The sequence below is a fragment of the Anser cygnoides genome, chromosome Z (assembly GCF_040182565.1).
Source record: "Anser cygnoides isolate HZ-2024a breed goose chromosome Z, Taihu_goose_T2T_genome, whole genome shotgun sequence".
Lineage (NCBI taxonomy): Eukaryota > Metazoa > Chordata > Aves > Anseriformes > Anatidae > Anser > Anser cygnoides.
The window spans coordinates 48,971,937-48,997,367 of NC_089912.1; the positions used below are offsets into that span (position 1 = coordinate 48,971,937).

The following is a 25,431-nucleotide window of genomic DNA, read 5'->3' on the forward strand; positions in this document are numbered from 1 at the left end:
TCATCCACTTCAAAATAAAAGGGCTCTGTTGCATACAGAGCTAGGCCCTCCCTGTTTCTTGCACAAACACTGAATAATATCTCACTCTTTGAGCTAACCTACTATGTGTTACTCTGTGAAAGCCAAGTAATTTATGTCTAACCACAGACCTTTACAGACTGTAAAGGAAAGATAAGAAAATCAAAAGCTAGCAACACTTAAAATAAGAATAAGGCCATAAAGCATATCTTCAGGGTTAAAAAAAGCAATGTGATGTCTGCTGTTTTTAATAAGGTTAAGTATTTTTCAAACTTTACTTTGGGAGACCATCTGTTTTGCTCTGTGACACACTTACACATTCAGTCTCTTCTTTTCCCTAAATTATACTGCATCAGATTCAGAACAGGGCAGCATTAATCCCGTTGGACCCATTTGTTGGACTACTGTACATGAGCATCATCAGATGACAGCTAGCATGTGCCACTCTGCAGCTCAGACTACACCGTACTGCAACATATCAAAATTGCTTTGGATAGTGGATCAATCGGATAGCATAGACGGCTACATAACAATATTTAAAATTGCGGAAAAAACTCCCAAGAGTGAAGCCACCTTCAAGAACTATCAAAGCGTAACTGCATAACAACATTATAACAAATAACAGAAAAATTGTGGCTCAGACTTGGGTAAAAATATTGTCATTTTAATTTCCAGACTAATTCCAGTCATTGACTTTTACTTTATTCATGATAAATGTTACAGAAGAGATTTTCTATTCTAATTAAAGAGACACTAAGATGAAAAACAAGGCTATCCTTCTAAACAACAAATATTAGATGTTCTGAAACGCATCTGCATTGCTGAGATACAGGCAAAAAAGTGATGTGGTGTCTCTTGTTTCTCAAAACCAGGTAGGCAAACCCTATATTGCTCAGGAAAAGAACACACAGGAAATTTGCTGGGTCATGGAAGGTTGCTAACTTCACCTGTTTAGCTTCTGCTGACAAGAACTACCAGCATGTACATTTTCTTCCTTTCAGACAGTGGTAGAAAACATTTAGTTGCAGGGAACTGGACACATGCATTTTAATACGTGAATCTTAACATATGAAAAAACATTCACTTCAGTGTTTCACGGAAACACTACAGGCAGCATCTGCTTTCAAAAAGACTCACAAAAGACACACAAAGTGCATGTGATGATCTCTTTGCACCTAGTGAAGAACTTTTTTCCTATACAACTAAAAAATTTGTTTTGCTATTTAAACATAAATGGACTTTGATTCATTGTGGTTTGAAAAGGGCTAGCTAGTAGGCCTAATACTTACTGGTTTTGCAAAGAGCATTTGGCTAAGGTTTCCCACAACTTTACTTTAGAACACTGATCTAATTGATCCTACTGAGCACCTGAGCTTCCCTGTACAACTGATTCCCTAGTCATCTTTTCATGAATATCAAAACACATAAGAAAAATACACTTCAAGCACTAGGTCTAAGCTCTTTAATAGCATTTTAATACCAGCTTCTTCAAACAGTACTCCCTACTGCTGATTCTTGAAGATGACAAGTATCCCTTTTCTTTGGTGGTGGTGGTGGTGAGAATATTTTTAAAAGGAAGTTAAATGACAATATTTCCTGGTCTAATACTGTTGGTTTATTTTCCTTTCTAGGTAAAGAAGCATTCAGCTGCACATCTTGCGTATGGAGCTACAGTTTGTTAGGTGGAATGTGCAACTCAGACTGTTTTGTAGGTAGCTACAAAGTCGAAGATGCATCAGGACAAGAGGTAATATTTGTAGGCATTTTTTCCTGTGATTAGCATGCTGAACTTCAACTTCTGAACACAACACAAACACAGAATGTTCTTCCCTGAGTTTTCAAGATTTCTTGTCTTTAAATTTGCTTACTTTTTTCTTCCGTTGATAGGGAAGCATTGTTTCTCTTTCGGTCTCTTTCTACTACAGAGTAATTCTCTACCAGTAAATACAAAGATACTACTTTGCCAAAGATGATACCAAAGCTAAGTGAACAAAATCAGCTACATTTGTAATAGAGCATTTCTTTTCTTCAAGTATAACTGAGACTTACCCAGGGATTTCTGCTGCTCTGTTTGTAAGAAATCACATCACATTCCTGATTGACAGCAATGCTAGTAGAAATCTCTAGTGAAAAGAAAGGCTGAAGTTGACAGACCTATATGTTTAGCAGAATAGGGCCATGGCTAGGTTTGAGTCTGTGCCACAAGTCTGGGCATTCCTGCTTCAGACTTCCATACCAACTATCTTCCAGTGTTGTTTATTCATGAATATAGCAGCATGGCAAGCCAGCTGGCCTGAGATGCTGCATACTCTGAAGTCTCTGGCCTGAAGTTTCCTGTAGCAGAACTGCTGCATAACTGCCAACCTGAAAAAACAGCCTAAGAGCTGAAGACCACAGAGGTCCACAGTTTTTGAAAGGCTTTGACTCTCCAGACCTACTGCTATGACCCCACAACTTGTCCAAGCTCTTAGATTCAGGACAAGCAGCCCTCTGTAGCAAGCAGAGATCAAGACTGATGAAAGGTTATTGGTGTTTCCAGATCCTCATACTGAGTATGTGATCCTGGCCCCAAGACAGAAAATCAGCTAATTTTTCCCAGTAGGCCAGGAAATGCAAACACTGGAAGCCCTGAATTACCTGACATCAGAGCTTACTAAGAAGTAGATATGACAGTGATGAGCTCCAGTTGTCTTTGTATACAGAGGCTCCCAGAAGCCTTTCTGGAATTTGAGACGAGTTTTTGAATCTAAGATGTTTCTGTGAAACAGAACCAATGCAATCTAATAAAAATTTGCTTTGCTAGAAATTTTCCACCCAGCTTTATTTCTTATTTCTGCTCCTTCCCACGCCGCAAAGGGAATTTATTCTCTCATCATTCCCCACCCCTCATCCCCCCCGAATATTTTGTTTGGTTTCTTGCACCTCAGTTATTTTTAATTATATTCTTAAGTACTGTTCTTAAAGGCTACTTTAAAATCATTAGTGCCAAAGAACCACAAATCTGCCAGTATGGGTCTAGCAAAACATAAAATACATTCTGACCAGAAAACTTATAGTCCATATGAATTTTAGCTAGCTGCCTAGCTAGGTCAGATCCCTAACTAAGCTCCTACAACACTTTATCCCCCCTCCCTACAAGCAGATCACTGAGAACCTAGGAGGTATGAACCAAATTTCAATTTTCCTACTCCCTACTCAATTTTACAATTGACACCCCTGGTGTCCAGACGTGACCACCCAGACAGTGAATGACAGCACAGACCTGTCAGGTGAGGTCCAAGGGAGCCGAAAAGAAAGGCGTGTTGCTTGTGTTCTGTGTCTGAAGGAGGATGAGCCCAAGTGTGAGAGCTGTGACAGCACGTGCACAGAGTGCAAGGGACCTGGGCCTCTCAACTGCACCATCTGCCCAGCCGGTGCGCAGCTCTACCTCGAGGAAGGCCGCTGCCTGCCCTGCTGCAGGGACCCCGACCCAGAAGCCATCCCAGAGTGCTGTGACTGCAGCGAAACGCAAGGTAGGACCATCCCGAAGGGCAGCCGTGCTGCTCGTGTGCTTAATTTGGACATTTAGAAATGGAAAAAATTTAGACTGACGCTTAGAATGAAAAGTGAAAAACAGCAAAAATGCACTGTAATTACCTCGTGTATTTCTACTGCTCCATCATTAGAATAGAAATGCTTTACCCAAATAACAGCAATTGCAACTGGCGTGGGAGTTACTCTCACCTATTGTGCCAAATGGCCAAGCATTTCATGAAACAGTTGACTGGGACATGCTTCCTTCAGTGGATAGCAAACTGCATGGACCCATTCTAAGCTCATCATATCAAAATCACACCGTTGACTTCTAAATAGCTACAGCATTTCATACAAGGGACAACCTGTAGGTTGGAAAAATGTTTTCACTAGACCAAACTGATACAATTCTGAAAAACAGTCAGGGTACACAACTTGTCATTAAGTCATCCTAGCTGCCAGAAAGTTAAAAAGCATAAATATAACAGGGGGGTGCTATGTTTCTTGCCTAGGCTTAGGGAGTAGGTTTGTGTTTGTGTGCCTATTAGCATTTCTGCTTCTTTCTGATTACTCCTAATCTAATAAAGAAATATAGCTGTCCCAACAGCCTTACTTACCTCCTCATACCATCACAGCTAGAAGAACATAATTGTGGTACTGAAAAGGTAAGGTATTTAGCCAAACACATTTTAAAATGTAAGCAGGCCTAAATGTTGTACTGGGTCTTTTAAAAGAGATACCCAACCCCACCCCGTTACACATGTACACACACAACTTCATTTACTCTTTTTTATTTTATTGCTGTTGTCAGATGATTGTGTATTGCGGACCACTCGACCACCTGCAAGCAAAAGCAAAACCTCTTTCTTTGTCATTACCTCAATTTTGCTTCTCCTTGTCATTGGAGCCATTGTAGTCATCTGGAGAAAATCAAAATCCAAAAGACATGCTGCCAAGAAAGGTGGGTACGAGAAGCTGACAAATCACTCCAAAGTCCTTCCTTCTTACATGAGCAACTACCGTGAGACCACGAGCTATCAGGAAGATCAAGTGATTGAGTACAGAGATCGAGACTTTGAAGATGATGATGAAGAAGATGATATTGTATATATGGGCCAGGATGGCACAGTGTATCGTAAATTTAAATATGGACTTTTGGAGGACGATGAAGATGAGCTTGAATATGATGATGAAAGTTATTCATTTAGATAACTCTCTACTAACTTACAGATTTTCTGCTCTGCTCTGCTGCCTTTCCTATTAAATTACAGCATTTTAGTTAAGTATGTTTAGTTACTTCTTTTCATGCTGATCTTAAGACTTTAGCTTACAATTACTGTGAGAGCAGAATGATTTCTAAAAACATTTTTTCCTGAAGCTTTACAGAAATTCTTGTTAGGCTTTTAAGGAACACTCCAGATGTAGGCTGGTGAGGAGATTACATTTATGTGCATTTGCATGGACAGCAAATCCTTTCCCAATGTGTATGTGTGCGCATCACAACAAACACAAACACCCATCCAAACTGTGCATACACACTTTCTGCAAACTTTGCCACTCTCTACTAAAAATGTGCAGATATGAACAAGATAGTCTTATTTATCTACATGACAAATGTCACTGTGGTAGGGTGCCAGTAGTTTACTACATTGTGATTGTAGTTGTGTAGCAATCTGTAATAGCATATGCAAGTTTCCTGATTTTAGCCAGATTCTCTTTGCTGATATCATCTGGTACATCTGCACTGCTCAAAGCCAACACGTTTCTCCTTATAATCTTGGAACATACTTCCCAGTGAAACTGTGCATCTATAACATGATTTTTAAGTCTTGCAATTGTAACTACTACAGGTAACTTCACTGCAGTCGCAGTTTGTATGAGGAGAAAAAAAAACCTAAAATGTTTTATATATCAACCTCTGATTAATCTTTACTACAGTGTTTGTTAAATAATCATTTGTTGTACACACAGGCTTCTTGGTTTACTGCAAAAGGAAATATGGTCTATAAGCATAGACAAAATAGGTTTCCTTCTGTCTTTCATCTAACTTCTCAGCTACAAGAGATTTAAACTGTTTAGTCAAGCAACTTTTCCATTTCTGTTGTAAATGCCTCAAGGACGGTCAGACAATAGCAAAGGGGATAATTCGTACTTATTTAGAAATGTAATTTAAAGTAACACAGCAATGTGATTTTTTTTTTTTTCAATCACTACAGAAATGTGATGCATTGTACTAGAGAAAAGGATGCTCTTCATGGCCCTTTACTGTGAAAAAATAAATTATTTGAACAAAACCATCTTGAAAATGCTGTTATTTGTCAAGTTTCTCTCTCTGAGCTCCTTTAGACTTCCAGTAAGAATCAGCTCCAGATCTGTAATTCAATTACTGTTAGTGTTTACAAATGAATTGTGCAAGAATACTTAATAATTGTGGATTGATATCTAAAAGGTATTTTTTGTAGAAGGTATTTCTAAAAACCCCAGGATCTTTCCATCTCTAAGTTCAAGGTTCTAAGGACAGGTCGATTGTCTCCACTTTGAATTTAATCTTTTAATCATTGCACCTTCAGTAAGAGAGAGGCATTCAAAGTCATGTCCTTTCACAAAAGCCCCCCAAAAATGGACTTTTCTTTATCAAAAGTTCTACAACAGTAAGGTACTTTAGAAAGATGCATCTTATTTGTCACTTGAAGTTAAGTTTTTCTCTGGAGAAATTCTGAAGAAAAAAAAAAAGGTAAAAAGTGAAAAATCAGATTGAAAGGTCACATTAAAAGAAAAACTTTGTTTAATCCTGCTCTCTAATCTTGTTTGGATTAACAATATGCTGCTATTATTAATGATTTATGTAACACAATTGTAGGAATTTGCTTTGAATACCTGAACTTTCCCCATCACGTTTCAAAGGCTTAAACCTAACTACACCTGAGCAGTTCGAAATCACTCTGCTAGATATAGCAAGCATTTTTTGCACAGGATCTCAGTAACATCTCTATCATTTTTATGAGAAAAGTTTCATTTATTTAAAATTATCCTGAATGGTTAAAAATGCAAATAAACCACAAAGCCAGCTCTTTCTCCTATGTTCTCCTCCACCCGAGTTTCTCTTGGAACATTTTTCTTACTAATATATTTCAAAACACAAAGCTGCTACAGGATGTTTTTCATCCAACTCTTCCCTAATTAATTTTCTTTTAATCCACCTCAATTCTGTTATCTTTGCTTAAACTTCTCTCTTTCTTGCTTCTCAAGCCTTCTTTCCTTCTCAAGGCCTTTGTTTTCTCTCTACCTTCTTCTTTGCCCTTCTCATTCATCCATGGAGTTTCTGAAGTCCTTCACTCTTCTCTGATTACTTGTATTTTATTTGCCTTTCTGCTAGGCAACTATTTCTCATTACTCTATCAGTAGTAAAGTTCTTTCCACAAGACCTTGTAAAAATTGTATCTCCTATATAGTTTTACAAGCCACTTACCCCTCATGTAATCCAGCAATTTGATTTCAAAGGAAGGTGTATGTTACCAGTGTTCTTTACCCACCCCCTTTCCACAGAGTACATGTAAATAGGAAAAAGTTTTCTCTTCCATGACTTCATCCTGATTTTTTGCTAGAATGGAAGTGAAGGCAAGTGGATTGGAGGAGTTCAAGTGTCTTAGGTCCCAAGACTCCTTCTCTACAGGCTATTCCCTGACCAGACTACATTTTCATGGTATACCACACATTTACTCCTGGGTCTTACATGACAATTGCACAACTGGCTGAGGACTCACACTGGAATTTTGAGCTAAAGATAGAAATGAAAACAAGAAACTCAATCACATAAGTAACTGTTAGAAGTTGGGTTGTGGTCAGGAGGCAGAATAGACCAGTACTAACTACAGATTTTTCATCTCCCCGTAACATCTTAATGTGTATGTGGAGTTTCAAGCCTGAACTTTGAGTAACAAGACGCTCCTGATGAGGAACAGACAAATATTCTAACAGTTTAAAAGCACTTCATTAATTACTTACCTACAAAAGCACTATGGGAAAGCAAGCCAACCACAAACCTCAGAAAAATTTTGCAGAAAAACATATTGAGCACTTGGATACTCTGATCCACCAAAAAAAAAAAATTCTCAGTCCTAGTAGAAGATAACCAATAAATACATAAAAGTCAGTACCCTAAGTTATGTAATTAATGATACAGTCTCTGCCATTGTCAGCAATGTTTGTAAGATCCTAGTCCATTAAAAAAAAGCAGAAAAAGCAGAAAAAGCAGTGAGTAGGTCACAAGTCTATCCAAATACTCTCCTGGAGCAGTAGACAATGCATGTTTTCTAACCATCACACTATCAAGTACAACCTTGTGTTTCTTCTCCCTTCAGAAAAATACAAGCAAATCGGGGCGGAAAAAAAACAACAACAACAAAAACTATATAGACCACTTTTATTGGAAAATAATTCTGAAGGCAATTTGATATTTTTTAATCTCAAACTTCATTTCCAGAAAATGACTAGTAGAACAACTGAATGCTTTGAAATTACACTGCTCAGGTACTAAACAAAAACCTGAATGCAGGTGCTTAAGGATTTAACATTTAAATCCATGCCTCTGGTCAACACACGGAGCTGGTAGAACAGCATAACCCCTGACATATACCAAACTACAATGAAAACTCCCCTGCATCTAATCCAAAAAGCAATCCTTATGGCACACCCATACCACATTACATTCTTTTCTGATGGGAATGCAGGGATGTCACACAGAGGTTAAATAAAGGTCTACATACTAACAGCATAAAAGCATGAGAGGAACTCTTCCCCAAGAGACCAGAGACAGATTGATGTGTGTTAAGATAGAGGTTTCAACTGTAGCAATGGACTTTTGCCCTGACCCAGATGAATGTTTAAACAAGTGAACAAGAACGTAAGAAAAGGACTCAACTCTTTCCATCTGACTTCTAAAAGAACCAAGCAGTTTTAAATTTTGAAAGAAAGGATAAAGACAAATCTATTTTGAGGTTACAGCGTTCTGAGGACATACCTCCGTTAAGTCCTACATAAAGAACACAAAAAAAGAGGGGTTGTTTTCAGACACTTTAACTAGTTTGAATAATTTCTGAACACTTGTTCCCGTTGGTCTAACCTTTTAGGCAATCACGCTTACAAGGACTTACAGAGGACTATGAAACGTAACTGTGCTAGGCTTGGCACAGGAACACATCATAGGAGCCAAGTTTTTGTCAGAAGCCTCCTTAAACAGAAAAAATATTTAACAGCAATACTAGCAATAACCTTTATTATAAACCACAGCAGTGATTCTTACAGATTAGAAGTTGAATAAACTATTTCTAAGAATTGCTGGAGGCAAAATAAGAATTCAAAAAGCTATTTGCTCCATATAGTCCTTTAAAAACAGCTGTCTAAGGATACCAAAGTTATCAACATATCAAGGTATCAAAGACATCAAAGTAGTACAGTGTCTCTTGGGGCAAACTTTCGAAGTTCACCTACTGCAGTTTTGTGATTATTGTATTTAACCAGAGTTATGAGACACATCTTTAACTTCCCACCTCCTTCGGCTCAGTACAATTTATCAACACAGATGTGGCAAAAGAGCTTGCAAAAATTTCAGTAAATGAGAAATCACAAGTATCACTCTCTAGCGGGAACGCTACTAATGATACTTTCTAGCATTTGAATTAATTCATTGTATTCATCTGGAAAACTGTTTGACATTCTATGTTCACAACATTTGTGTAACAGTTATTGAAAATGCATGTTATTCAGATTAGTAATAATTTTAACACAATATTTACCTTTTATACCTTAAAATAAGTACATAAATATGATTTATTCATTTTCAATTAGTTTTAGACAAAGTCATACCGTATACATAGGGAATCTCTCAAAGTAAAAAGGATACCAGCTGAATACAGGCTTCATACCTGTTTCAAGGATCTCAAATTCCCAATTCAAAATATACAAGCTATACAAGAAGCCTGTATGATCAACTATTCCAGACTTTGCTCCCTTATTTTCTTCAAAACACAAAGGCATGGTCCGATTTAACAACTGCTAAGCCTGGGGTTTTTAGGCTGTTAGGACCTCAGACTGTTTAATGCCACAGTCATCCAAGTAAGACCATTATCTCACATGTACATTTGAAAAAACTTCTGATACTGACGTTCCCAGATTAGCAACTCAATTTCACAACAGGAATAGACTTCAGGAGGCAACAGTCAATTTAAAATGCAGGAAAAAAAAAAGGCTTTAAAAAAAAAAAAGTATTTGAAGCTACAGAAATACTTGTATTGCTTGAACTCCAACAATTTCAGTGATCCTTATGTTTCACTTGGTGCTCGTGTATTACCTTATATATAAAAACTGCAAACATCTCAAACATAAATATTGTAGCAGCAAGCCTATAAGCAAGATGAACATTTTTCCCCCCTTGACACTGGAAGATGTTTAAGGAGCATAATGAAAGAGCTCTGCAGCACCTCTTTCAGTATATGCTAAAGAATATGCAGAAATGATTTGCATCACAATACAATCAATCAGAACATCTGTGATAAGCAGCATTACAAGGTTCTTAATTACATTCTTTTATTAATAGTACAGCGCTACAACATAAATTTAAATAGTTATTTGCACACAGTGGAAAAATATAACCCTTCATAAAGTTATACAGTACTGGAGATCATGTATTGAACAGGAATACAACATTTGATCTTAAATAATGCATGGATATATATATTCAACCAAATGAATGCAATTACATTTTCTCTAACATGAAGACAAATGTGCAAAGACTAGTTTACTAGTTCACTGTTAACATTCTTCATACTTTAAGTGAGAGCTGCGAGCAACTTAAGTTTTTCAAACCTTCCTTTTGGGACTGCTCTCTGAAAGCAAATGATGAAATGAATTTTGTACAGTAGCACTCATTAGCACTTACAGAATAGTGTTACTAAGACAACCAGCTTAAGGTACCAGGGTTTCCACCATAAACACAAAAAATCAGTGGCAAAAAAAATAAATTAAATAAAATTAAATAAAATTTAATTTTAAAAAATAATTTTAAATTTTAATTTTAATAATAATCATTTTAATTTTAAAATTTAATTTAAAAATTTGATTTTAATTAAATTAAAAAAATTAAATAAAAAATAAAAAGGCAGCTATGAGCTTAGCTGTAATACTACAGTGAAAAAAGATTTATTCTTTATGTTCTTGACAACACATTTCATTGATTAGCATGGCTACTATTTGCTCCTTCAGAAAGTAAAACGTAAAATAAGACCTTGGCATCGTTACAAACTCAAAAATATCTTCCTACATGTGGTAAAAAAAATTCTCCCTCATCACATCTCTATTTTAAAGTGGAAAAAAAAACAACTATCACTTTCAAGACAATTCTTGTAGAGATTTCCAACATGCAATACAGTAAATCTATGTTGTTGTTTGTTCTTTTTTTTTTTAAATAAAAAGCATTTCTGACAGCAGATTTTTATTTTTTTTTAACATTTTCCTCCTAAGAAAGTTAAAGTGCACTGAAAACGTCCAGGCAACAGCTAAGACAAAATTGTCAGTGTCTTTGGAGAGTTAAATTTATAAACAACCTTAGCAACATAGGCCAAAATGCTGCTTTGTTTATTGCAGTAAGTGCTTTTATGGAAATGATTCTTTCCACCCTCAAGAGGTGTGTCCCTTCTACCTTGCCATCAGCAGGACTGATGAGCAATTCCTTTTAATGATGAAGCTTCTGCTTAAGTCCTACACAGCTATAAAGATTCCTTGAGTTGCTCAAGGTCTTTTCCAAAATATCCCAGGATACTGGCTGAAATTTAAATACTATGAAGTGGAACTAGAACCCTGGCACGCTGACAGGGTTCTAGCAGAGACCTGCTAAGTCTACTTCATCCAAGCTCTCTGAAATGTTAGAATGAAATACAGGATCAAAGTAAGGTGGGACAAGGAAGAAATTCAGGAAGTTCTGCTAGAGAGTGGGGGAAGTAGATCTAGAAGCACAGGCTTCCAAATACAGTGGGCGCTTCAAAGTAAGTGTATGTGTTAACAGATTTTTTCCAAGTTACAACCAATTTTGACAACATACCCTGCACTTACTTGCTTGTACAAACATTTCAGAGTGGGAAAGGCCACCATGACTTGTAATAAATACTGAGTACCTACTGAAATGTTCATACAGTAGTCTACGAATCTCCAAAGACTTTCACTGATCTACAGTGAAAAGTTTGGATTATACCTGCACTTAGCAGAGAGGGTTGAAGGGACTTTCCTGTGCCTTACTTTCTAACCTCATCTTTTAAGCCCACCCTATTGCTGTCAGTATAATGAACCCAAGAACTCTCCTTATCTAAAGTAGCTACCAACAGCAACTAAAATGCAGTTGCCTTTGGTTCCCTTCCCTGCCTTAGAAATATTGTTAAACTGGTTCTTTAGCCTTTGAGCCTGAAACCTTTGACATAAATCAACTTTCTCCCTGTCATTCATTCTCTGAACTTTAGTGAAATACTTCCTCAGAAGAAAACTAAGCGTGTCATGCATTGCCACATGTACATTCAACTAGGCAGAAGCTTTTATTTGACATTCCAGTAACTCAGTAATAGAAAGACTTCCTCTATTTCAATTAAGGCTACAATAAATAATTTCAACTATGAAATATATAGCATATCAAAAAATAAGAGCAATTGTGAATCATTCTTGTTACTGTTATAGAATCAATGGCTTCAGGCACAAGAGGTCAACATTTGTCTCAATATTACATATTTCGAAGCTGCTAGCTAAAAGCCAGATACAAAGACATAAATTTGGGAAATAAATTTAGAGTAATATTCTTTATGTGAAAACTGACAATCTTCTTTGATGTTTTTAACTCTTCACACCTTAGAGTCAGTAGAGGTAATTAACTCTGGTCACGCTCCACATGGGCTAAGATCTCTAAATGACTTATAATAACGGGTTAACAATTTATCTATAAGGACCTACTACAATAGCTTTCTCCTTTTGCATGACTAGTTCAGTGACCATTCAACACAAGAAAACTTAAATCTTGTGTGGTTTTAGTGTTCAGGTCTGACCACAATCACCCAAACAGGCAGCTGTGGGCTAACCCCAATAGGCAGCCAAGCACCACACAGACACTCGCTCAGTTCCATCTACTGCTGTAAGCGCAAAGAGGAGGAGGAAAGGAGAAGCAAAAGCAAGAAAACTCATGGGTCGAGACAATTTAATAAGGAAAGAAGTGGAATAAGAAAAAGAAATGAAATGATGTGAAGTTAATCACTCACTGCCTCCCACAGGCAGGCCAATGTCCAGCCAGCACCCAAGCAAAAGATGGCTAACCTTCCTGAATCTCCACCCTCCCTCCATTTTATGGTAGAGCACAACACTGCATGGTATGCAATATCTCTTTGGTTAGTTTGCGTCATCTGACCGGTTGTGTCCCCTCCCGAATTCTTGCGCAGCCCCAGCGGATGCACTGAGGGGGCAGAGTGAGGAACAGAAGGCCTTGACACTGTGCAAACACTGTTCGGGAACAGATAAAACTTTAGGGCGTTAGGTCACAAATCAAAAACACAGCACAATACAAGCTGTTACAAAGAAAATTAACTTCATCCCAGGAAGACCTAGTACAGGTCTAAGTCATATATCAAATGATACATGGCCAGGCAAAGAAACGAGGTCCATGAGAGAAAAAAAAAAAGTTTTTCTCAGTGGTTTACTATTTTCCCTTCTAGCAGATGAAAGAAATCGTCTTTGAGTTTAAGATGTTCTGGTAAATCTAGTTGTCTTTTTGCCTCTTCAATGTCTTCCTTAATTGCTGAAATGAGTGCCTCTGGGGAAGGAAAAAAAAAAAGACACATAATAACAATATTTAAAAGCTGATCTGGATTCTGAGTATAGAATAGCAAGTGAAAATAAGGCGCACCACAGAATACCAGAAAATAATCAGAGGCAATACATAATTACTACTACAAAGTAATAAAGGCAACATTATCTTTGTTTTTAAAATGCTTTGTTTTTAACTTTTTAACTTTTCAATACTCCAAGCACTACCCTTCCATTGTTTCAAGGCATTTTAGCAAAAAAGTCAACAGAATTTCACAAACCACTTTAAAAAGGAATGGACGTGCTAGACAAATGCTTTTATGACAGCCACATCACTTTAGAATTAAACCTCAGACAACTGGCAAGATCACACAGTTATCAGGCTCGAGTCAAATAGTCATTACACACACGTAAGTATTGATACAATTGCAGCTTTGTTCCTTAATTGAATTTGATTTGCTTTTTAAATTATATATATATTCAATGGATATATTAGCAGATTCAGCTTACAAAAAATATTTTACAGAAACGTTAAAGATTAAGACATAAAACAGCTGACTCTGAAGACAAGACAGAGAATGATGGTACAGTATTTTCAATATGCTAGAATACGACAAATAAAACATTAGCTTAATAGAAACCTGTAATACTGACCTAAAGAGTTAAAGTTTTTTTCTGATCGAATATATCCAATAACGACTACACTGAGAATTTCTCCATAAAAGTCTTCTTTGAAATTATGGATAATGTGAGTTTCCTAAAAAAAAAAAAAAAATACGTTGACAATTATCATGGAGAATTGAGTTTTTCCCCTTGTTGCAAGGATGCTCATCTAACATCTTTAATTCAAATTCTCTCACACATCATCAGGAAAACTGAGATAGTCTAACACGTATAATGATTAAGAGGCTAGAGACTTTGATTATGTTAGGAGGGAGAGTTGTACTTTGTATAGCATTTAAGAAAACTTATTCACTTAGTAACAGAATGTTAAAAAACAACAAAAACATTCAGGAAAAACATTCCATCCCTTATCACAGAGGTAAGGCTTTGAAAGCCACATATCATAAACAACATTTAAATTTGATCATTAGACTAATGATTCCAAATAACTGTAATGAATTTGGTTGAAATTGTTTAAAGAAAGCTTTCACGGCTAGCTTTCAAAGGAACTGAATGTTAAAATTATAAAAGGAGTGAGGACAGTAAAGCAGAGACTCACATTGAAACAAAATTGCTTCCAAGAATTAGCAATTAAAAGCAAGTTCTGCAAGACTCAGGAAAAGCACAAGAACCTGACAAGAAGAACACAGATGGCATAGTTCAGGATTTTAATTCCATCCTGTTACTACTTTCGGACCTTGACTCTGTATATTAAGTCATAGCACATCTATGTCTTCTACCATTTAAGAGAAAGATTAACAAAAAACCACTACAAATTAAGATGACCCCAAATTTCTTATTTAAAATGTGGATGGATTGCAGAGGACAATATATTAGTATTTCCTAGGTCATTCTAAGATTCTCATAACCATTAAATTTGATACTGTATTTTAAACTTATGTTTATCTAGCTATGAAAACAATAAGCAACCACCACTTTGGAAATACAAATTCATTTCAGAAGAATTTAAGTAATGATGGAAGACACAACGTATAATAAATTTTATTTATCTACAGATGCATGCTCTCTGGTTACTGAGACTACTTGCTTTTCAGAATACAAATACATGAGATGGATACCAAATACATTTCTAACAGCAAACGGAATTTCTAAGGCTCGTTTATGGACCAAATTCTGCTCATCTTATTCAAAGTCAATGTCTGGTTCCCTTATTATAATCAAAGTACCACACAAAGCAAAATTCTTACCACTGATTTCTTAATATTCTTATAGAAAGGATTCCATCCTATGCTCAAAACCATTTTATGCACATCTCCATTTCCAACAGAGGCCCATCCATAGTATACACCAGTAGGGATATCGGATGGAAAGCTTTCGACTACTTGATCAGAAAAGTTAGCTGCAAAAATTTTAGAAAGTGTACATTTATGTGAGCATGACAGAATTCTCAAACACTTAAAAGCCAAGCTCCGCCAACATGCTACTTGCGAACAGAATACCGATGATGATTGTGATACAATGTGCCATTTGCAAATTATAAATGATAAAACAACTTCATAAAACGTAGTCCCTGTACCAATACCAGTCATTATATCTCCTATTTTATTGTTATATCCGTTCTACTCTACAGTTAAAATAAACTAAAATAGCCATTATGAAGGCATTTCACTATTAGAAATGTCACTGCTATTATATGGTCGAAGAGCAGATGAATCAAGTTATTTCTGCACTCTCAAGTGGCATCTTAGAATTATTTATGTGTAATTATTTTTCTAGTAAGTAACTTGTTTGCACAATTTTTATGATTTTAGTCACCTGTCAAAATTTTCTGGCTGCCTTTTAGGGTATCCACAATTGGGGTTTTTCTTAGAAAATTATGAATCTAATTTTTTTTTTTTCCTGACTGAAGGGAATGAAACTAAGACTCTCCTCCCATCACAGCTGTCCCACTTAACTTCCTTCACGCTTAGCTACAGCTCTTCGTGCAAGGTTTCAAGCAGATTTTAGAGAGGTTTCAGCTAGTGAATTTCTGTCGTAGTTCACAAGCCGTAACAACTTCCCTCGCAAGCTCGGTGACACCAGCATCTCATACAGACAGAACAGAAAGGCCAGGTTTCTATTAACAGATTGATCTATTAACAGATGCCTGGGGCCCCCAGCCACCGAGGCCGCCACAGGAGGCGTTGTTTCGGGGTCTCGCTGCCCGTGGTCGCCTTTCAGCAAGTCCAAAAAAAAAAAAAAAAAAAAAAAGAGTTTAACAGAAGAGTAAACGTAAGGAACGAGGCTCTAAACAACGCAGAAAAGGGAGAAGAGAGGAAAAAAAAACAAATAAATAAAGGTGCCAGACGAAAAGCCCCGCGGCCCGCCGGCCCTCACCGGTGGGGACGCCCAGCTGGCGGGAGCCCCTGCCGAAGCCCCTCACCACCTCCCCGCGGCACGCGAACGGCAGCGGCCCCATGCCGGGACCGCCCGCGCCGCCGCCGCCGCCTCACCGAGGACGGCGCCACTGCTGAGCATGCTCAGAAGGCCGCCGAGCCGTTGGGCGGCCGTTGGGCGGCCGTTGGGCGGCCGTTGGGCGGCCGTTGGGCGGCCGTTGGGCGCCGCCCCCCTGCGGCCTGACGGGGGGAAGTAGCGCCCAGAAAGCGGGCTGCTGACGTGGGGGGGGGGCGTCTCTGCCCGGCCGGGTTTTGTACCCCAAAAATCAAGCATCGGCGGCAGCCCCTGGAGGTGGTGCCTCGTCCGCCCTCCCACCTGAAAAGCTGCGCCGTGCGCTCCTCACCGGCGCTTGGAAACGAAATAGCGAGCGGTTCTTCCCTTGCAGTTCCTTTTTTACCCTTCTTTTTTTTTTTTTTTTTTTCTTTCAGAAAATCGCCTTGCGTCAGTATACGGCAGACGCCTGGGAAAATCTGTGGAAAAAAAAAAAAAAGATTTTTGTTACGTAATTACGACAAGCTGTTGCTGCTTATTAAAAGGAAATCATTTCTGCTCCTGTGATGCATCACCCTCCACTGTAGGCATTTCCTCTTGGAAAATGCGTTAAGACAGATGCCCGTCCTGTGTTCACACCGCGCTCTGAACGCACAGGCCAACTCGGCATTTCTCTACTTTCATTTGCTGATTCCAGTTCCTCTTCATGTTGTAGGTTTGTTGCTAAACTGCTTTTATACGCTTAGCTGAATAACGTTATTTTCTTATCCAGGTGAAATAGATTGAATTGCTGGTGTTCTATTCAAAATAGCAGATGGAAGTGCATATTTCCCCTTCAGTACGTAGTGGACAGCCTAAGCTTGTCTTTTTGTATCAGTGGTATGTATGCTAAATAGGTTCTGGACTTCTAGCAAGGCGGCTACAGTGCACACAACCACATTGATGTAAAAGTGCATGTGTATTTTGAAATATCACCAGAGTCCTTAAAGTGAATTCACAATTCATGCAGAGCACAGTTACTAGTTTTGCCAGTTTTATATACCTAGTTACAAGAACGTCTCCAGAGTTAGCTCGAAATCTGGTAGGTGGCTTTTCCATGTAAAAAATCAGCTAAGTACTTATGACATGCCCATACCTAATGGCAGTCTAAGCAGCCTGTAAACAGTGCATTCTGATGATGGGGAACTCTCTTGACAAACTGGTTCTCTCACAAAACAAAACAGTGAATGCATGCGTAGGCTCTGTAGGCACTAATTGCTTCATAGGATTAAGGCCAAAATTATTCTAAAAAACAATTCTACCTCAAATTTACCCATCTTCCTATTTTCTTTTCACTCATCCCAGTCCCCCACTGTGCATTTAATGTTAACATTTTAATTCATTACTTCAGTTTGAGTACCTCTGACTCACTTGCAGAATCATTGTTTATGTAACTGCAGCTGAAAAAAAAATAATAGTGGTAGTATATATAAAAGAAGGGAAATTGGAAGGAATAATACACTAGTGGTGCATACATTCTGTTCTGTCTGACAGCATGGAGAAGAAAATGTTACAAAAAGTTTTGTCTAGTGAATTTAGTAATGAAGGTATCTTGGGTATTAAGACCAAATCAAGAAGGTGTTATTTAGTTGCCTAACTAAGGGTGGACTATAACAGTTGACACTGTGACACTCTGGCCCACAGAATTTTTAGTTTATTTCAGATGTACAGCAAAATAAACATGTGAAGCAGATATGTTTATATTGTTCATGTTTTGTTTCTTCCAGGCAATAATGAATTGTAGCTTTGGTAATTGTCTGTATATAAGCAAATGTACACTTGTGTTCTTCTGTTTTCTTTTGTTATTTTAGTTTGTTTTGTTTTACGAATACAACTTTTCAGAACAAAACCTTATGTTCTTGTGATGTCCACAAGGTGCCATCCTCCGATCTTTTCTTTTTCAATATCTGCAGGTTTGGGCATACATTTTACAATGTTCACAATAGAACAGATCTTAAGAATAAGGTAAATATTTGCTTAAGAATCACATGGTTAGTAGTTTCTTGGAAGTATAACTGGTGACTTATATCTCATCCAGTCAAATAATTGTTATGTTAATAGTCTTTCTCAGAAGTGATGGGTCACTGTGATCCAGCTATAAATTATTAATCCTTGATGCATATTTTTCTTTTGATATAAATTGTACTTAGTTCAGATTGGAAGGTGGATTTTACATAAGCAGAATTTAATCACCTGTATTCAAATTTTAAGTATTTCTTCAAGAAGTACAGTTGAATTTTAGTCACAAATATGTTTCAAGAAAAGCAGTTCGATAGCTCATACCTGCAGTTAGAAGACTCAGGCACTATTTCACAGAGCTGAAAAAGAACTGCTTTGTACTGATAATGTATTTTTACAGCTATTGTCGCTAGTGAAAAGTCCCAAAGTATTTTTCTACTGTACACGTAACCATAGAAACCAGAATAAAGAAAAGAGAGCAGGTGTCATGTGTCATCAGTGCAGGCTTTCTTTTGTCCAGGAATAGGCTGCATGGCCCCTCACCTCTATTCTCTTCTCAGAAGATTGAAAAAGCCTCATTAATTTTCAAGCTGCAAGGTAGAAAGGTGCAGCACCTAAGCAACAGCATCAGAAAGAGAAGATGAAAATGGTGGTCCTGGAGACTGAGGAAGGAGGTAGCAAAGCATATGTCGGCAATATTTTTTCCTGCTTGTGTGTTATTATTCATTAACATCATTCTCTTCTTACCTTCCTTGAGCGTTACCTCAATTTGTCCAGAAGACCTTGAGCAGCATGCTGGAAAGACAAGGGCTGACCTTCCAGCCCTGTTCACACATTAAGCAATGACTGAACCACCAGGACAGGTTCTGTGAAAATTTCTCACTGTAGAAAGGACCTCGACGTTTATAATATTCCTGCCAACACGTCTTCCACACACATGCAGGGCACGTCTTACAGCACTGCCAGCTCTGTAAGGTGACCGTGCTGGGTGTCTTGCTGAAAACATGAGTAGACACTAATGAAACCTGCTAGAGTGACCCATGCTGGCCTATGCTGTGTGGGTGTGGATGTTATGACAGAGATAACTTTGCAACCTGTCAGAAGATGATAAATGTTTCTGGTTTTACATACACACACACACACACACACAAGGAAAAAAAAAAAAAAAAAGGCCACCACAGCATGGGAGGGAGGCGGGTCCACTCCAAGGACAGAATTTGTTCCTTCTGGTGCTGCTTGAAAGTGGGGTGCCCTGCATCTGTGGGGACATAAGGTTTACTCAATATTTTCCTCTTTTATATTATCTTATTAAAACAGCTATTTTATTAAGCCTTTTCTTGTGCTGTTCTTACTGAGATCCTGAAAGAACTCTTCTTTGTCACCTCCTGCAGCCAAGTGCAGAACAGCAACCATTTAGGACAATACTGGAAAATATTAGTCCATGTATGTTATTCATAGTTGACGTAATAGAATAGAACTCCCAGAGTTAAGGTATTCTATCATTTCTGTAATTACTTGGGAATAATGTAGAGAGTACGTTTATGAAGGTGGTGTACTGAGAGGTTGCCTAGAGGGACAAATTTTGCTAAAAAATAGCTGACTTCTTGAAAAGTATTTTACTGATCCCAGTAACCCTGCTATAAAAACAAGAATCCCACAAAGTCAGGCCAGGTACAGCAAAAGCACCACATAGTGAAAAATCAAAATTAACAAAAGTGCTGCCAATTTCAGAGAAAATTGACAAAATTTCACCATGTCACAAAAAAAAAAAAAAAGGTATGATGATATTCCAAGTTGAAAGCTTGATGACAAAGAAAGATCAAAATAAAGATGAGAGTCTAATTCTGTATGTTAAGAATGTTAATAATATCAAAATGAGCGTCAGCTCCATCGTTTTACACTGTCATTAAAGCTATTTGGATATGCTGGGGGGAAAAAAAAAAGTGTCGATACTGTTGCAGAAATAACAGACTACAAATTAGATCAGGTCAGAACAGATGTGGTTTATTACTATAGCTGTAGAAGGGAAAGAGCAGCAGCGTGACAGGCTGCTGTTGTGAACTCTGCCCAAATGAGGCGATTACGGAGTTCATACGCCTTTGGGTTATACAACACCTTCTTCACCAAAACTGTCAGATAAGCAGGGTATGGTAGATAACAACACTGACTGAAATCCCTCAGATAAGAAGGCTCGAGATAGTACATCCTTTAACAAATAATCAACTCATTTTATGAATAATCTGCTCCTTTGCTAATTAAATTGTGCTGACTGGCAAAACCACTATCTGCAAATGTTTCTTAACTACTTGGTGTTTCTTGACTAACCTTGTGAGTCCTGCAAAGGCCTGTGAGACGTTAAGTATTTTGCATTCACAATACTGGATTCTCTTTTCCTCCTTTCTGAAAGTAGCAATATCAGAGAATATTGCATGGAATTATATTATCTAGATACGTTATACCATCAAGCTGGAACTCTGCAACATCATCAAAAAGTAAATAGGAAGGTTAGAACCAGAATACTGGGTAAAAATATATGTGTTATTACTAAATCAAAGGTGCTGCTCATCTTGTAGAAGGTCACATGAGTTTAATCACTTATAAAGAAAATATATGTTTATCTAATAAAATGCAAACACGAGGATATAACACAGTTTATTGTGAAATTATTCCTTTCTGCTATAAAAACTAAACATCAAAATATCTTCAATTAAAGGAGACAGGATAAATTAAACTAGAATTTAAATGGGAAAAAAAAGCTTTGAAACAGTCAGTAAATCATAGAAAATCAAATGAAAGGCTTGAGCATAGCATTGAAGAGACAAAGTCTGCAGTCTTTCAGAAGGAGCCTGCAATTAACTGGCAGTAATTTACCAGCTGTCCTGGTTGACTGGGAGGTCATAGTTAACTGGAGGCTGGTGAATGTGACTCCAATCTACAAGAAGGGCGCAGAGGATGCAGGGAAGTACAGGCCTGTCAGTTTGACCTTAGTACCAGGGAGGGTGATGGAGCAGATCACCCTGCGTACCATCACATGGCTCATACAAGACAACCAAGTGATCAGAAGCAGCCAGCATGACGAGCAGGTCCTGCCTGACAAACCTGATCTACGATAAGATGACCCGCATGGTAGATGATGGAAAGGCTGTTGCCTACCGGGATTTTAGTGAACTGTTTGATGCTGTTTCCCACATTCTCCTGGAGAAACTGTCTGCCTGTGGCTTGGACAGGTGTACAGCTTGCTGGTGAAGAACTGGCTGGGCAAACAGGCTCAAAGAGTCACAGCAAATGGAGTTCAACCTAGCTGGCGAACAGCCACCAGTGGTGTGCCCCAAGACTGAATGGTGGGGCCAGTTGTGCTTAACATTTTTATCAATGGTCTGTACAAGGGGATTGAACACACCTTCAGTATGTTTGCAGACGATACCAAATTAGGTGGGACTTAGGAAGCTTTGTTAGCGTGTCAGGAAGAGCCTGACTGATTCCCCTCGTTGTTTAGATTTCCCTTCATGTTTAAAATGCAGGCTTTTCCAGGCCATACCAGAAGCATCTTTCATCGCTCTTGCTACAGATGCTGGCAAGAGAAGAAGTCATTCATTTCCCAGGCAGTCACTTTAATGCCAGACTTGCTTCTCATTTCTACAGTGCAATCATCAAGTCATGTTTTTTAACTGTGTCATAGTAGCAAAAATTAATCTAAGTGACACAATGAGAGAACCGTAATTTCCCAGTACGTGTTTTGTGGTTAACTTCAAGAGGTGAGATGTACTCAAAGTTGGTGAGGAGGTGTGAACCAGGGTGGATGGAGGAAGAACAGCAAAAAGGGAAGAGGCCGTCTGGATTTGTCAGATACTGCACCTAGGGAATTATCCTTCTCTCATCCTTTCATTTTGAATGAATGTCCTAATCTGTAGCTGATGAAGCTTAGAAGAAGTGACTTCAAAGCCTTTCACTAGACTGTATAAACAAAATGTATTTTTCATATCCTATAAGGAATATGACCAAAAAGGGCAGAACAGTGTTGACTGTATGACACAAGACGAATACAGATGACCAGGATAAGGAAAATAATCAGTAACCCAATCATTTCACTTCTGCTGAGTGCATCCAGCCCCTGACAGCAATCCTTCTCAGAAACAGTATGAAGCCAGCAAAGAGAGTAGGGTAGTATGTCTGACACTTGTATTATTTCAGCTCAGCGTCAATTCCATATATACATGTAATCACAGTTTTCCACCATTGAAATGATTTTTGAAATGCAAAATATTTTAAAAGTCCCAGAAAGTCTTAGGCACTTGAAGTTATGGTTAGAATGTCATCTGCTGCCTTAATACTTCATGAACCTGTAACTGGAATCTGATCTGACTGGAGGAAAACAGCTAAGAACCAACAATATTCCTTGAGATGTAACAGACAAGCTCTGCCCTTCCCACAGCCTCTTTCTCCAAAGTTTCCACCACCTCTGCCATCCCACAGGGAAGGTAACCTCTCTCATCATCTGAGAGTTTGATAAGAGGGAGGTAAGAAATAATATCTCTTTTTAATTATATACCAGTAGATCTTTGGAGACAGTTTTTATGTGCCGCAATCATAAAGACCAAACTTTGTTGCTATGAGATACTTGCTGGGCAAGACTCAGATGAAATCTCTCTGGCGTAGGTAGGTTTTACTGAGATCCCTGCCCAGGGGTTCTGGCAACTTTGGAGAAGTATGCCTAAAGAAGACAGACAGGGACAATTTTCTTAGAGAAAAATCACTCTCCTGAGCAAGTCAGGATAAGAACAGTTGCTGCTATTCATTCCAGCCTATTCTGGTCTCAGATCTACAGAACTGTTTGGTCCCTATGGCTACACCACTCTTGCTTATCCATGTATTTCCCAAGTCCTGTTCTTTGCATGTCAAAATTCTGAAGATCCCACATTAGCCTTCTTCTCTCAAGGCAGAGCAGCCTCATCTTTCTCAGCCCTTCCACATAGGAGAGATGCTCCAGTTCCTTAATCTTCTTTGCAGCCCTTTGCTGGACTCTTTCCAGTAGCTCCCCTTGTACTGGGGAGCCCAGAACTAGACACAGAACTCCAGGAATGGACTCACTGGTGTTTAGCAGAGGGAAAGGATCACCTCTCTTTGTGCACTGGAAATACTTTGCCTAATGCAGTCTAGGATACCATTGGCCTTCTCTACAGCAAGGGGACTTTGCTGGCTCATGTTCAAATTTCTGTTCACTAGGATCCCTGGTCCATTTTCTGCCTGTCTCCTTTCAAGCTGTGTGGCCCCCAGCACATTCGTTCTGCACTATCATCATCAGGATCATCTTCAGTTTGAAACAGTCACCTAAAAGTTGGAATTAATTTTGAGTCCTTCTATCCCTGAAGACTCGGTTCAGTTTTATTCAATTTTTCAATTCTATTTTAGAAAACATTAAAAATGTTTTACAGGATTTCAAGTTAATCTACATTAAAAACAAAACAAAACACACAAACAAAAAAAAACTATAAAGGGTAGTATGTCTCATGGCAGATTCTTCTCCTTTAACAAAGCCTACATGCAGTGCCTATGCTCCAGCACTTGGTGGTGTCTTCTGCCAGAATAGTAAGTCTCTGGCTTCCCAGAGCACGGTTAAGTCGTATTGTGCTCTCAGTAGCTCTAAGTACAGAAAAGATCATCGACACTGTAAGGGAATCCCATCACTTCTCTGTTTCTATCAAGTAAGCAGCCCTGATGTCAGCTACATTTGGCCTTTTGTCTCCATACTGGATTGTCAGTGACAATTTTTTTTCCCTTCACTGTGTGTGCCTAGCACAATCTGTGACTGTTTGGGGAAGGCACAGGTCATCTCAGCATGCTGCTCTTGTTTTCAGAAAGCACTGGCAGCAATAATTCTAAAGAAGTAAGTAGCATTTACTTCAATTATAATCAAGAATCTACATCAATCAAGTAGCTGAAAAACACCTTAATATTAGCGTTAGCTATCTTTTCTTTGAAGTTCCAGCCTGCAGACAATAAGCATGTAGTAGCTGTAGTGCAAATGAGATTTAGATCTCTTGTATCTGCCTATTCTTCTTTCCTTACGCTTTTCAAACGTTAGCAGAATTTGTTACATCTATGAAATATGGAAAAGGCATATTGTTGTAAAGAAAATTGCTTTGCTCAGAAAAAGGAAAATCTGCTCTGTCTCCAATAGTGTGCCACAGAGGAGAAGGGAAGCAAGAATTACCATTAATGTAAGAATTACCATTAACGTAACATTATGAGGGGCAGCCAAGAGGCCAAACCACATTTGTGGGCATATTATACATAGCATAGTCAGCCAGTCAAAAGAGGTGATTATCCCACTGTATTTAGCAATGATGCAGTCTCACCTGGAGTATTGTGTACATTTATAGGCTCCATGATATAAAAATAAAGCTAAGATACTTGAATGCATCCAGAGGAGGGCAACTAAGCTGGTAAAAACTGTAAGGAGAGGCTGAGGACACTGGGTTTGTTAAGCGTGGAGAGAAGGGTATCGAAGTGTGACCTCATTGCCCTCTACAACGTCCCAAGGAAATGGAGAGGAAGGTGCTCATCTTTATTTCCTGGTATCTAGTGACAGAACACGTGGGAATGGCCCAAAGCTGCATCCAGGGAGGCTCAAACTAGACATTAGGAAAAGCCTCTTTACCGAGAGGGTAATTAGACACTGGAACAAGCTTCCTAGAGAGGGAATTGATGTCACACGCCTGTCTGTGTTTAAGAGAGATTTGGATAATGCTCTTAATTACATATTTTAACTTTAGGTCAAACCCGAAGTAGTCTGACAGTTGGACTTGTAGGTCCCTTCTGACTTAAACTATTCTGCTCTATTTTATTCTGTCCTAGTCCCACGTAGCACACAGGCTAGGGTGTGCATCACATATCCTCACAGCCATGCAATGTGTTATGTTTCTTTCCCTCCCGATGCTCAGAGAGAAACCATGACAATAAAAATCACTCCGCACCCTAGTATGCAAAGGAAGCGATCCAATACAGATGTACATAGGGAAA

At 38.4% G+C, this 25,431-nt stretch overlaps 2 protein-coding genes and 1 long non-coding RNA gene across 4 annotated transcripts in view; 2 read left to right on the forward strand and 1 right to left on the reverse strand.

Moving 5' to 3' along the window:
• Nucleotides 1-5,825, forward strand: part of PCSK5 (proprotein convertase subtilisin/kexin type 5) — a 251,048-nt gene extending 245,223 nt beyond the window's left edge. Inside the window, exons 35-37 of the mRNA XM_066988258.1 lie at nt 1,650-1,765; nt 3,344-3,530; nt 4,343-5,825. Of these exons, the coding sequence (XP_066844359.1) occupies nt 1,650-1,765; nt 3,344-3,530; nt 4,343-4,743 (704 nt within the window). The 3' untranslated portion in view covers nt 4,744-5,825. The remainder of the gene's footprint in view (nt 1-1,649; nt 1,766-3,343; nt 3,531-4,342) is intronic.
• A 2,110-nt stretch (nt 5,826-7,935) lies between these two features.
• LOC106044168 (riboflavin kinase) lies at nt 7,936-16,695 on the reverse strand. 2 transcript variants are annotated; one of them, XR_010827701.1, is made up of 5 exons: nt 16,479-16,695; nt 15,234-15,385; nt 14,585-14,657; nt 14,017-14,119; nt 13,338-13,369 (listed from the first exon to the last, which is right to left on the reverse strand). XR_010827701.1 is itself a non-coding variant. In XM_048073528.2 (4 exons), the coding sequence occupies exons 1-4, from the start codon at nt 16,442-16,444 to the stop codon at nt 13,245-13,247; spliced, it is 462 nt and encodes a 153-aa protein (XP_047929485.1). In that variant the 5' UTR covers nt 16,445-16,625; the 3' UTR covers nt 7,936-13,244. The 2 variants fall into 2 exon arrangements, 1 of the variants encoding a protein (XP_047929485.1); XM_048073528.2 differs by lacking the exon at nt 14,585-14,657 and having other exon boundaries at nt 7,936-13,369; nt 16,363-16,625.
• On the forward strand, nt 16,572-23,025 carry LOC106044169 (uncharacterized). Its single transcript, XR_007166862.2, has 4 exons — nt 16,572-16,713; nt 16,851-17,128; nt 18,366-18,417; nt 18,932-23,025. It is a non-coding gene; the product is annotated as an uncharacterized lncRNA (long non-coding RNA).
• Nucleotides 23,026-25,431: the final 2,406 nt, after the last annotated feature.